At 38.3% G+C, this 13,758-nt stretch overlaps 1 protein-coding gene across 3 annotated transcripts in view; it reads right to left on the bottom strand.

Moving 5' to 3' along the window:
* sema6a (sema domain, transmembrane domain (TM), and cytoplasmic domain, (semaphorin) 6A) overlaps positions 1 to 13,758 on the bottom strand; it is a 129,898-nt gene that overhangs the window by 31,984 nt on the left and 84,156 nt on the right. For all 3 annotated transcript variants that reach the window (XM_069889885.1, XM_069889874.1, XM_069889866.1), the window contains exons 10-11: positions 6,069 to 6,286; positions 4,593 to 4,724 (exon numbers count right to left, since the gene is read on the bottom strand). In XM_069889885.1, the coding sequence (XP_069745986.1) occupies positions 4,593 to 4,724; positions 6,069 to 6,286 (350 nt within the window). The remainder of the gene's footprint in view (positions 1 to 4,592; positions 4,725 to 6,068; positions 6,287 to 13,758) is intronic.

A 13,758-nucleotide genomic window follows, 5' to 3' on the forward strand; every position in this document is an offset into this window, starting at 1 on the left:
AGATTTAAAGATTGTTTTCTTCTACAACAATTGGATCGCAACAAAACATTCACTTCATATTGGTGATTTAAAAAATCTGATCAAGGTATTTCCACATGATCAATCACAGAACTTTCAAATCTTTGGTGCTTAATATGTGGCTCACAGATAACTTTCCAGTCCTATTCGAACTGCTAGCATGGTACTGTCATAGTGATAGATAATATAGTTCGATTATCAACTATAATGCCTTGCATGATAAAATAGATTGGCTATCGATTTTAACGGCTGGCATGTTGCACAAGACCATAAGGGAGTAACAAAAACAGTAACAGGTGGAATAAAGATTGAGCATATTTGAACTCAACCTAAGAGTGTCAATTTTGTTTGACCTCAGGATTCGACAGGAACATGGGCTGGATAAAGAGGAGATCAGATTGCCCTATTGCCATGAATAACCATTAAGGCTTCATCATCCAAACTATCTGCTGAAAATGCAATTGTTCTTTCATGAAAATAGACAATAAATACACATTTTGCAGTTAATGACATCTACACACAGCCAGCTTGCAATAGTTGCACAATACTGGACTGCAGTCTGGTTTACATCTGATAAGTAGTTCATTCCTCTTCCCCCAGATAATTGCTCAAAATAAAGAATCATGGATTATTAGCAATAAATTCCATCTGATGAGAATGTCCAGCATTTTATCCATAGCAAAGATAACAGGAAACTTGTCAAACCATTTCTTGAGTGACACGCATGGGTGTTAGGAGATTATCTTTAGCCATTTGCAGTACCATGGCATTTTGTGATGTGCTGTCTGGACAACAAAATTTATTTGAGAAGTAAAAAATGAAGTATACAGCATATCATTGAAATGGAAATTCTGGAAGTTCAGAGCTTAATATATAATTCATTCAATGAAGAAATGAATGACCAACAAAATAAGTTATTGAATCAGTGGGGGATGAGGTGGGGGGGGGGGGAGTGAAGTTGTTATATTGTTCTAATTATTATAGTTGAATTTAACTTGCAAAGCAGCAAGTATTTTAAGAATCAATCATGGAATGTTGTCTGGATACAGACGTGGGCTGCCACTGAGTCTCCATTAACTAATAAAGGTTAAAAACTAAATAAAGCACATCATGCTGTTAAATAAATCTACATCATTATTCCATCTACTTCAAATAACTGAAGCACTATTGCATTGCTCTTGCACGGCAGAAATTTAAATAGACATTAGGTGGCTAATACATTTTAAAATAATTCTGTCTACAAAAACATGTCTGGAAAATAACACTTGACTTTAACTTAAATCATAGTGACCCTCAAAAATTATTTTGATTTGCAGCAAGCAATTTCACAGACAGGAGGGGGATTCATTAATCCAATTTAGAACAGTGTCCCAGTCCTCGTTTGTGAGTGACAGATCCAAATCACATTCCCAATCACACTTGATCTTAACTCGTGAAACTGGTTCTCGAATCCTTCACGTCGCTGTAAATAATTGATATTGAGCGTCGATGAGAAAATTAAAAGCCAGAAAGTGAATCAAGAATGTTTGCTTGAGACTGGACAAAATGTCCGACTTGTAGATATCTGAAAAAAAATGACTACTGGGTCACTTAAATATTGACCTCAGTTGTTCAAAAGAAGCAAAATTATGTTGAATAAAAAGATTTTTAAAATTATTAATCCCCAGTCTATTCCACTCTCAAAAACCTGATTCTGACGAAGGAGGTAGAAAATATATGATTAATAGGACTGGCCAGAGAAATTTAAAAAAAATTCTAATTTATGCCCATGTTCTCAACCTATGCCTCATTTTAATTTAGGAAAAGAAAAAGGTAAAAAGGACCCTAGGACTGCCAACATAGATTTATTTTTTGAAAAATTCAATTCCATTTCCACCCAAGACACGCAGTAAACTAATTTATCAAATTTTAATAAAAGATGCAAATTACATATATTGAAGAATCTGAAATTTGAAAGGAACAGTCCTCTTGTTTCTTTTAGTTTTTTTAAAAAGATGCAATTTGTTTAAACGAGGTTGTTTTCCTTTCCATATATACAAAGAAAAAAATGAAGATTGGTATAGACTGGAAAAAATATCAAAATTTTGGTAATATATAGTTAATAGACAAGGTGGCCATCCTAATTATAGAACTTTAATCTGATTAAATGTTGCAGAATAATTTTCCTTCAAAAAATTGTTATAACTCAGAGTAATTGTAATTCCAATGTTTCTAAATTGATCGATCATTCACTTAACTTATTAGAATATCTTAAAGATGACCCATTTTGGCGTAATAGTTCACTCTTATGCAAATTTATTTTATAACCTGAGAACTGGCCCATATGGGCAAATAGAGTCAATATGTTTGGAATAGAAACCTCTGGGTTTCAAATGAAAAGCAAAATGTCATCTGCATATAAAATAAACTTTGTGTTCAACACCATTCCTAATTATCCCTGAAAAATCTTAACACTCCTGTAAAGCTATAGCAAGAGGCCCTAATAACAAATCAAAAAGCAACAGTTTTAAAGGGCAACCTTGTCAAGTTCCCCAATAGAGCCTGAATTTTTTTTTGACTGTTGTGGGTTGTACATTTGTGATCATGGGATATAAATATAGAAATTTAACCCATTTAATAAAAGCTGGACCAAAATTAAACTTTTCTAAGTCCCATTCCACCCTATAAAGAGCCATTCCACCCTATAAAGAGCCTTCTCGACATCTAATGAAATAACACATTCAAGAGCAAAATTAGAGGGTAAATACAAAATATTCAATAATTGATGCATATAATAAGAATATATTATATTCAATAAGTGATGTATATTATAATTAAAACTATCAAAGTGGTGCATGGAGTACACATGTCTAAAGTTAAAGCATCTCGCTTCTATTCTGATATTGATCCATTATGAGCTAAATGTAACATTTTTGAGGCTTCATTGATACACATGTTCTGGTCTTGGCCTAGTTTAGAAAATTTTAGGAAAAATTACTTTCAAACTTTATCAATTATTTTAAAGGTCAAATTTGAAACATGCCCCTTAATTGTTCTATGTAGATTTTCTCAATAATAGGAAATATTGTTGACTCCATCTCAAGCAAATTTTAGCTTTTTCCTGTTGATAAAGTGGAAAGCCAGTACTCATACTCAATGGTTACAGGAGGTCATGTCCTTCCTTATGTTTTAAAAAAAACCAAATATAATGATAAAGATGTAAAGGTGAATTTTTACAAGGCATGGGGCCCGTTCATGGAAAATTATGATAATTTAACGAATTAGGGTGTTTGGATGCACCTGAACAGCATTGTCTGGTTTCCGAATGTCGTCCTTCGTTTCCCCTATATGTTAGATATGCAAGTTAACCATGTTTAGAGGGATGGGTTCGATTAACAGGGTTTTTTTTTCCTTTGTTTTTTCTTTTAATGTGTTTTGAAAATTGATTTGTTTAAAAATGGTAAACCAATTTATATCATGTATGTATATGGTATTATTAGAGAACTACAAATTATCTGTTTTTTTTTCATATATTTCATCCCATATATTGAATTAACATGTGTGTATGTTTTTTTAATTAATCTCAATAAAGATATTTTAAAAACAAAAATTATTTTGTCAATTTGACTCTCCAGTCAAAATGTAAGACATCACTGCAGCATGCTATCTTTCATATATTTATCCATATCTTTTATTATTCTGCTATTAATGATCAAATCAACAGGATTATTCTAACAGAGAATTAAAGGGAGTGATTGCTTGCCAAACAAAATGGAAGTCAAATCCACTTAATGCAATTGCTTCAATCATTTTCTTTGTTCAACAGGAAGCATCAACCTGCTTTAAATTAAATAGCTTTACACCTCTTCTAAAACCCGCAGTGAGAGGAATATTAAACAAATGCACTCAACATTTGCACATATCGCATTCACAATTTATTTTTTACAACCTAATTTGCATGTGAGTGCATTTCAGCATGAGAATATTTCTGATACATTGATCGTGACATTTAAAATAGCAAAATTCTATTAAAACCTTCAAAATGACAATGTGAATTGTATAAAGAAAACTTGTTCCCTTCATATTCATTTGAGGTACCCTAGCTAATATTTATCCCCAAACAGTATAACTAAAACACAGGTTTTACATAGTGTATGCACTACAGCCAAGAGCCTCATTTTAACCTGAGATCCAAGAATTTACCAGCTTCTGGCTCAAAACAACACTTAGCATGAAGGTATTCATAAGGTGTGAAGCAGTATCATCAGATTTGGTTCATCTTAAATTAAAGTCAGCAAATTGGAAATAACAACATTTTTATATTCATTTTGAAATTCCTATTGCTTCGGGATTTAGTGAAATGTTATCCTTGTATACTCATTGTTTTGTGTGGGACAAAATGAAGAAAAAAACCCACTGTTGTGTATTGAAACCAAGCTAATTGGGATGTAAATGGAATGAATGCAGTGTGTTTTGCAAAGAATGTTGTGGAATTTTACTTTAATGAACAACCTGACCACAGAAAGATAAAGCTTTTATAGAATAAAAGGCTGGCAACTTTTAAAATGTTTTTTTTTAAAAAATGGCAGACATACCTTGGCTTAGGAACTCGGTCTTCAGGAACAGGGGTCCATGTGGAATCAGAAGACTTCTGCTCTTTGAATCGACCAGAAAAAACAGTGGCAATGTCCTCCATATCATATGCACAGACTGCTGAGCCAGGGATGCTGCAGTTTGACATTTAGCAGAAAGTCACTGCTTATTCAAGACCCGTGAAACAAATCGATCCTTAGCACATTCTTCCTGCTCTTCTGCTAACAAGCCACTTCATTATAATCTTTAGGCACTTTCAGGTGGCCAAATGCCCCACATGTAAAGCCGCATGCTTAGGCAATATGCGGCTGTTTTGAGGCCACCTGAATGTGCAGGAGGCGCTCTTGAGGCGAGCTCTGTAACCCTCCTCCGAGAGGGATAATCAGTTCAGCTCAGTGGCTCCCCCAGCCACCTGAATGCAGCTGGCTGAAAGCGGATGTTAAAGGGTCAGGCTGCTGATCACAGCTGACACTGGGCAGGAGCCCGAGTGTGCTCAGAGCCGCATCCTGTGCAGATGTGTCCTTTCAGGTGGCCAGCGTTGCACTTTAAACGCTGCCACCTGAACGGCAATTTAAAGGGCTGCTTCTGCTTCTTCAGGTGCATTCTTGGCGTAGAATGCACCTGAAAAAGCCTTTTCACACAGTTTCAGAGCATTTTCCCTCTGCCCATCCCACACCTGGCTTCCATCTCTGACTTCTCCACGAACACAGCCCCCTGCAGAAGACGTTGGAGATTTAGTGGGTCAAGCGATATCAGGCAAATATATGGTTGACGTTTTGTGAGAACTTGGATTAGGACTGCATCAGAGGGCATTGCCTTGACTCCACAGATGCTGCCCGATCCACTGAGACCCACTGAGCTCATTTTTTTTCCTCTAGTTTTCAGCAACTGCAGTGTTTTGTGTCTCAAGAGAATAAAGCAAAATGACTGTGAGAAAAACCAAGGACCAAACATTACAGATTCAAGACATGCTCAAATATGGATTCTGCCTTTGTCAATTGTACTAAGTAATGAGAAGCAGCAAACAAAACCTCAGAGGAGTAACAACAGCAGAACATTTAGAAATATCAGCCATATTTGGAGTGAAAATGTCCACTTCTTAAAATGGAAATTTCTAAAAGCACCTCGCTGCTCCAGTGTTTGCAACCCAGGTTCGAAACCCCCGCTGTCTGTAGGAGTTTGTACGTTCTCCCCGTGTTTGTGTGGGTTTCCTCCCACCCTTCAAAAATGTACTGGGACTGTAGGCCAACTGGGTGTAATTGGGCAGCAGGGGCTTGTGGGCCAAATGGGCCTGTTACTGTGCTGCATACCTACATTTAAAATTTAAAGTAATCATATGCATTCTGGGACCCTGGAACAATGATATTCGATCTACACTTAACTTGCAGAGCTTTCTGCACTAACAATTTCAATGTGCTTTGAAAATATCATGTTAATTGCTTAAGTTTTGCATTACAAATGCCGCCTAAAACACTTACCTGTTATAAGGTGTAGAAAATGTTGCAAGAATGACATCACGACCATATATGCGTAAGACATTTGTCACTGACTGCAGGATGTTGAAGTAAAAATGTGAGTCCCCTGGCACAGAACAGTTAAGACGAGCCTTCACAAATGATGTCCATTGCTTCTCCAGCACTCTTTGAGAACCTCCCATGTCATTCTTACAGACCCGAGCAACTCGTGGGAACAGAACCTGAAAAATATCCATGCAAGTCTTTTGACATTCTCTTCAGCTCTCAAGTAATCACTTTATAATTTCACTGCATTGCTCTTAGGTGAAAGTTCATACTAAAATAAAATTATTCAAATGGAATCAGGTCTCCAATGGAGCTGAAAATAAGTACTTGGGTTATGTCTGGTCAAAGAAAACTTTATGCAAGATCAGTCTCTGAGGACTTTTGCAAATTGAATTAACAAGTTCTGTTAATGCTGTCTGAAAGATGTGTGGAGTGGAAGTCTGGGTACTTTTTCTGTGTTTTTAAACCAATACACTCATTCATACGAGGTCCCTTCACCGGCCTTGATTCTACTGGAATAGACAAGGAAATAGGTTGGTTATCCCTTCACATTTCAGAAATTGAATAATCACACATGAGGTAAAATGTGTCATTAAGAAGGATCCATGTGTTATACCAAGCAGGAAGTATTCTTTGACTTAAAATTAAGATTCCCGTCATTTATATTGATTTGTATTAAATACTATTATGAAAGTTGAATTGTGATTCATTGGGAATTGAAAACTTTATATTCATTCCCACATGAATGGTAACATGTCACAGCACTCTCAGGATGGATTTAACCTGAGGTCAGCCTTTGTCTTCCATCAATCAGTTCATTTTGAGCTGCCAGCGTGTGTAATTTCAAAGCTCTCCGGATCAGTGCTGAAGACCATTCATATCAGAGATCATAGAAACTACCCAATATCTTAAAAGGAATTCTGAATGAATGCTTCACCCCGAAGTGTATGAACTATGAGTACGAGAATGGATTGCACAATTGAAGAAGACTGCATTGTCTGATATTTGAGAGAACACAAGGTGATTTGGTCAATATTTGAAGGATCTTTAAGGGGAATTGACAGGGTTGGGAAGGTAGAATGAAACAATTTCTCCTGTTGTGGAATATATAATCTGGGGTTGGACTCTCAAAATTAGAGCTATACCTTTTAGAAATGACATCAGGAAAGGCTGACAAATATTTGGAACTTGTTTCTGCAAATGACAACTAACACTCCATCAGTTGTTGATTTTAATTCTATGATTAATAGATTTGTGTTAAGCAAAGCTATTAAGACATAATGGAATTAAAGTGGATGTATGGAACTAGGTCACAGATTAGGTATGAATTAACTGCATGACAGAACAGCTTCAAGAGAATAATTAACCCACTCCTTTACAACTTGTGTTCAGATCTGAAGTTTTGTTGGAAGGCATAGAGAACATCTCTGGGTGTCAGAATTAAATCCATAAATAGTTTGTTGGTGACTGAATACTGTTTAACTTCAGTCTTGTTCACAAACATGTCAGTAAGAGTGCAGATGACCAATAGAGAGCGATTGGTCCTATGTCACACCCAATCCATCCCATTCCATTGTGGTATCATGTGCATCACCAATATTGTATACACCACCCCATCAAAAGTCATGTCTTTTCGTAACCATAGCTGTAAAAAAAAGCAGAACACTCCAGGCTAATTTGTGAAGAAAAATGTGCAAAGATCTTCTCTAACCCCATATGGTTATCAAGACCAGACTTAGAAAGGGGGAGTCACGTGATGGAGTAGTGGCCGGACGGTGAACTCCAGCCCTCTCCAGAAAAGTCGGGAAAAACAAAGGAAAACACAAAGGCACAGAAATAAAAGTTACAGAAAAGTGAGTATAAAGGTGGAAAGAAAATGGCGACAAAAAAAAAAAATCGAAAGCAACGGTAAGAAGAGAGGAAGAGAAGACAAAGGAGGAAAAAGGTGAAGGCCTTACCTGTCCGAAGAGGCCCGCTGTGGAGAGAGGACCCCACTACCTCAGGTCGGTAGAAAAAGAACTACAACAATGGCTCACAGAGCCGAGTAAAAGTGCGCAACCGCGCATGCGCATGAAAAAAAACACACCGACGGGAGGGGGGACCAGCTGGGGAGTCGATCTCCACAGCCGGCAACGACAGCTGCAGAACAACTGCAGCAAGAAGAGACCACAGAAGACAATAGAAACAAGAAAGAAGAGAAGGAAAGGGCACCAAAGAAACAACAGATGGCCAACCCAGAGGAAGAAGAAGAGGAAGAGGAAGAGTACAGGGAAATAGAAGAAGAAAAGAAAGGCAAGGTAAAGGATATACTTTCTCTTATTAAAGGATACATGGAGTCATTTAAAGAATGGCAAACACAGGAATTTAAGGATTTAAGAAAAAGAATAAACAACACAGAAGAGAAAATGAATAAGATAGAGATGACCTTAACAGAAATGGGAAAGAAAATGGACAAGATGGAAGAGCGGGCAGTAGCAGCAGAAATGGAGGTAGAGGACTTAAAAAAGAAATTGGAGGAATCTAATAAAAAAACTAGAGACACAAGAACTACTAGCTCAAAAAATAGATACAATGGAAAATTATAACAGAAGAAATAACATAAAGATAGTGGGCCTTAAGGAAGATGAAGAAGGCAAGAATATGAGGGAGTTTATAAAAGAGTGGATCCCTAAGACCCTAGGATGTCCAGAACTACAGCAAGAAATGGAAATAGAAAGGGCACATAGAGTATGGGCCTCTAAACCACAACCACAATAAAAACCAAGATCTATTGTAGTAAAATTCCTAAGATATACTACAAGAGAAAAGGTACTGGAGAAGACAATGGAAAAAGTAAGAGAGGGCAACAAACCACTGGAGTATAAAGGGCAAAAAATCTTCATTTATCCAGATATAAGTTTTGAACTCCTAAAGATGAGAAAAGAGTTCAATACAGCAAAGGCGATTTTATGGAAGAAAGGGTATAAATTTATACTAAAGCATCCAGCGGTATTGAAAATATTTATTCCAGGACAACAAAACAGACTATTCTCGGATCCAGAAGAAGCACGAAAATTTGCAGAACAATTACAAAAATAGACTGAGGGATGAAGACGGGTAATGAGAGTTAAAATGATCACGATTGATATGTATGTGGGTAAAGACAAAAATAGACTGAGGGATGAAGACGGGTAATGAGAGTAAAAATGATCACGATTGATATGTATGCGGGTAAAGAGGTATAAGAGTGAATAGAGACAATGTGCATACGTGAATGTATCTGTACTTAGAGGAAAATATAGATAGTATAGACAAGAATTAATAAGGGAAGGTAATGGAATAGAGAGAATAAGGAGGGAATTAAAAGAGTGACCTTTGTGACATATGAAAAGTGAAATCTTTTCTGGGGGGGGGGCGGGGTGAGGGGAAATAGCGGTCACTGCAAAATCAGTTGACGCTTGCGAGTGGATTCGCAAATCCAAATGGAGAGGGGAGATGTGGTTGTCCGACAAGGGATAAAGGACAACTCAGGAGGGGAAGGGGAGATTGGGGATAAAGAGGATAGAAATAGGAGAATAAGGAAAATGTTGGATGTTGTAGGAATGTTGTCTTATAAAGAGTTGAAAATAAGAAAACAGAAATGGAAAAGGAGGAAAGGTAATGATGGAAAAACGGAAAGAGAAGATAAACAAAATATAAAAGGGCTACGCTGAACTACATGACTTTAAATATTAATGGAATACATAACCAAATTAAAAGGAAGAAACTACTAAATTTAAATGAATAAATGTATTCCATTAGAAAAAATAACATATAGGTTAAGAAATAATATTGAAATATTCGAACAAGTATAGGAGCCTTACATTAAATACAATAGCGAAAACCTACCGGGGACAAACATTACCTAAGTTGATGGAAGGAGAAGGAAAGAAAAGAATGGACTCAGTAGAATTTCTGGTGTATTTTTGTTGAATGACAACATTGTCTGACTGGCTTAATGCAACCTAGATAGTAAAATGGATGAGAGGGGGGGGGGGGTGGGGGGGTGGCTTGGGAGGAGGGGGGGGGAGAAAAAGTCACTGTATATGTGTGAAAAAGAAATAGTGTATATCATGGCTAATGTGATTTATGAAGTCACTGTATATGTGTGAAAAAGAAATAGTGTATATCATGGCTAATGTGATTTATGGTGTGAAAAAAAAAACAGACTTAGAAATAATGTAGAATCTCCTGAGGTCAGCAACTCATTGGGATTCTTCAGCTTCAATATGTGTCCAAAAGAGATAAAGACATAACCGTCCCCACTGATGAGCCTGCTCACTTCCTGGTGTAGTAATGTGCCAAAATGATAAGGTTAAATCTCTACTGTGGCTAGTATAAGCTAATCTACAGCAGTCCATTAGTTTGCCTGTCCCTACGGTTCAGGATTTGTTTTCACTTCTCAACAAGATGTTACTGACCTAACGTTTAGTTTATTTAGCGATACATATAGAAACTTGTTTGGAATCATGACCTTCAGGGGTAAAAAAGAAAAGATGATCGGGGAAGTTGAATTTGATGTTGTTGGTAGTTTCTCGACTTGGGGATATGCACATCACAGAATCAAAGTGGTGTAGTTCCTTAAAACACTGACTTTAATTTCATTGTTATAAATCAAATTACTGTTTGATCATACGACAAGATTGTGGCGGTGCACATAGTTGATGGTTGGGCGAATTGGCTCCTTGTGTTACACGCTCGTCAGCAGAGCAGCTGCATCAAAGATGGCATCGTGCGGTTCGTCATTTCCCGCAGAGGCTCAGGGCCCGCATGCACACGGGCAGCAAATTTGCGTCACTATGACGCAGTTTCCGGCGTGTGAGGGGGCGGGAGCTTAGAAGCAGGCCTTAAAATGGCAGCGCCCTAGACTCAATAAACCTCAAGTTCTCAGGAGCCCACCGACTGCTGGTCTCGTTCAGTTAGCTCGGACGCTACAAAATTACATTAATGATCTCCCACGTTTTTAATTTTGATTGGGAATTCAAAGATATTTACATGCATTATGCAGAACGGGATGGCAATGCAACAGTACAGGAGTTATGGCATTATCTTAATGTGTCCCTTATGCATGAGAAACCCTTACTGCCTTTTCTCAGGACAAAAGTTAATGAGTGCCGAAGTTGTATTTTACCATCTGTTCATTTGCCTGTTAATCGCATTACAAATGTGTTCCTTTGAGCTTCATATTTATACACATTTGAAAGCATATCCTCAAGTGAAATCAATCAACATCTTTTTGTTTAAGAACTTGCTGGGTAAGTTTCTCTTCAAGCAGGAGCCTTTCATAAACCTTGTACTGACCCCCCACTCACTTTGTTCTTTGGGTCAGTAGGACTGATGCAGCAGCTCCTCAAGATTGTAATTTTAGCACAAATGTTGAAATCCCTTTAGAGTTCTGTTACCGGTGATTTTCCTGTCTTAAATGTTGGAAACTCATTTCACTTGGATCACTTTGTATTTGGCCCACCATGTATGAATGACTTGGGAGAAATAAACACCCTGTGGAATAAAACCATTACCACATCCATAATCTCAGTGACCCTCTTAGCCTGGCGATGGGCTGTAGCTGTTAGCATCACTTCCCAAACAAACACACAAACCTCCTGAAATGTTTAGTTCTTGTGCTCCGTCCTGTGCATGCCTTGGAGTTCGCTTGGGTCTTTCACAAACTTTGCATCTACTTCCTTTGGTGCTATTATTCGTAAGACTCTTGGAAGTGAATGAGTTTGGCACGTGTCAGTTATTGATTCACTGGCAAGTGGGTGATAGAGCAGATCCATTGTCTCAGCAGCAGCTCTGGCAGCCAGGTCTTAACCCCAGTTTCCCTGCTGCTGTCTACATTGCTGACCTTCGGTCCATGCATGTTATCTATTGCTCAACTCCAACCTCTCTACTTCTCTGGTGGGCATCTGGGGACACCTTGATCTTCAACAGGTCCTCAGCGTTTAGGCCGGGAATGCTGATCATGTGCCAGGTTTTACCTTTTTTCAAGAAAGGTGGTTCCCATTCAAAGGACTAGGAGGTATCAAGTCCCAGAACGTGCCTGGGTTTCAGTGATTTATTTATGTTCGTTTTAAATATATTAATTGATTCTTAAATTTAAATAGCTTTTTAAATTGTTAAATAAAGTCATTTTAATTATTTGAAACATCCCAAGTGTTGTTGATTGAGACATTAATGATGCCGACAGCTTTAGCCGTTCTTTCGTCTGGGGTTGTGAGGGTAGGCGAAGGGGAGAATGTGCCAACTATCACCGTGATTCCCTGACTCCAGCTGGCTGCCTACACTGAGGTAGGCTTCATGCTGAGTTGGATCAAGGTAAAGAGCTGGGAGCCAGGTTTCCAATGGAAGGTTGCACCAGGAGGTTTGCCCTATTAATTATATGCCAGTGACACTGCATTAATGTTCTTTAGTCATCCCTTATGAATTATTTTGAAAACCTCTTTCAACAGCATTTCAGTTAGTTAAAGATTCACCAAGCTTACCTACTAAGTCAGAAAATTGTGTGTTCAGTAAAGGAACCCAGTCAGTCTTTTCAGCATTTACAGGGACTTCCCTACTTACGATGGTCCGACTTAACAATTTTTTGAAGTTTTGATGGCACATAACATGACTGTCATTATTTATTTCCGCGTAATGCGTTAACGTAATAAAACGTGTTTCAAGTATCGTTGATTTTTCCAATAAACATTGATAATGTGAATTATTTGTAGCCTCCTTGGTCAAGCACTTCTTTCAGTGATTGATCAAGTCAGAAAGCTCGCAGGGCTGTTGGAAGAGACCGGGGCAGCAGGATCATTGTGGGGACTGATACAATACTGTCAGGAGAGAGCAGGGCAGTGGAATCAGAGTTGGGAATTATAAAGGGCTTTGGGGAGAGAGCAGGGCAGCAGGATTAGTGTGGGGACATACAGAGCTGTCGGGGGAGAGCTGGGCAGCGGGATCAGTATGGGGACTGATACAGTGCTGTCGAGAGGGAGCAGGGCAGTGGAATCAGTGTGGGGACTGATACAGCGCTGTCGGGGGAGAGCTGGGCAGCGGGATCAGTGTGGGGACGGATACAGCACTGTCGAGAGGGAGCAGGGCAGCGGGATCAGTGTGGGGACTGATACAGCGCTGTCGGTGTTATACAAGTTATACCTGTATTCTTCTTCAAATTACTTTCCTTTTGATTTACCATGGGTCTGTCAGAACGTAACCCCATCTTAAGTTGAGAAGCATCTGTATAGGAATCAAAGTATATTGCCAATGTTTCAGGCCTGATAAGAAGGGCTCAGGCCCGAACCATCGACAATATATCTTTGTATCGTATAGATAATGAAAAGACTGGCTGAGTTCCTCCAGCATTTTGATGTGGTGACTACAATCACAGCATCTACAGCCTATCATGTTTCACTCAATTTTGTGTGTTCAGACATGGTCCATAAAATGAAGGATAGGATAATATTCACAACTCAAATCTGACATGAATATGGCTGTGTTACTTTCAGATCCAAATAAGTCCAACAGGACAAACGAGCCAATAAATGGTGAAAAGTGCAACTGGGTAGAGGGATCATGGATGTGCCTGACCACAGATCCTTGTAATCGCAGGAGAGGAAAAGAAAGATGATGAAAGAATTACATTTGG

The sequence above is a fragment of the Narcine bancroftii genome, chromosome 1 (genome assembly GCF_036971445.1).
Source record: "Narcine bancroftii isolate sNarBan1 chromosome 1, sNarBan1.hap1, whole genome shotgun sequence".
Classification (NCBI taxonomy): domain Eukaryota; kingdom Metazoa; phylum Chordata; class Chondrichthyes; order Torpediniformes; family Narcinidae; genus Narcine; species Narcine bancroftii.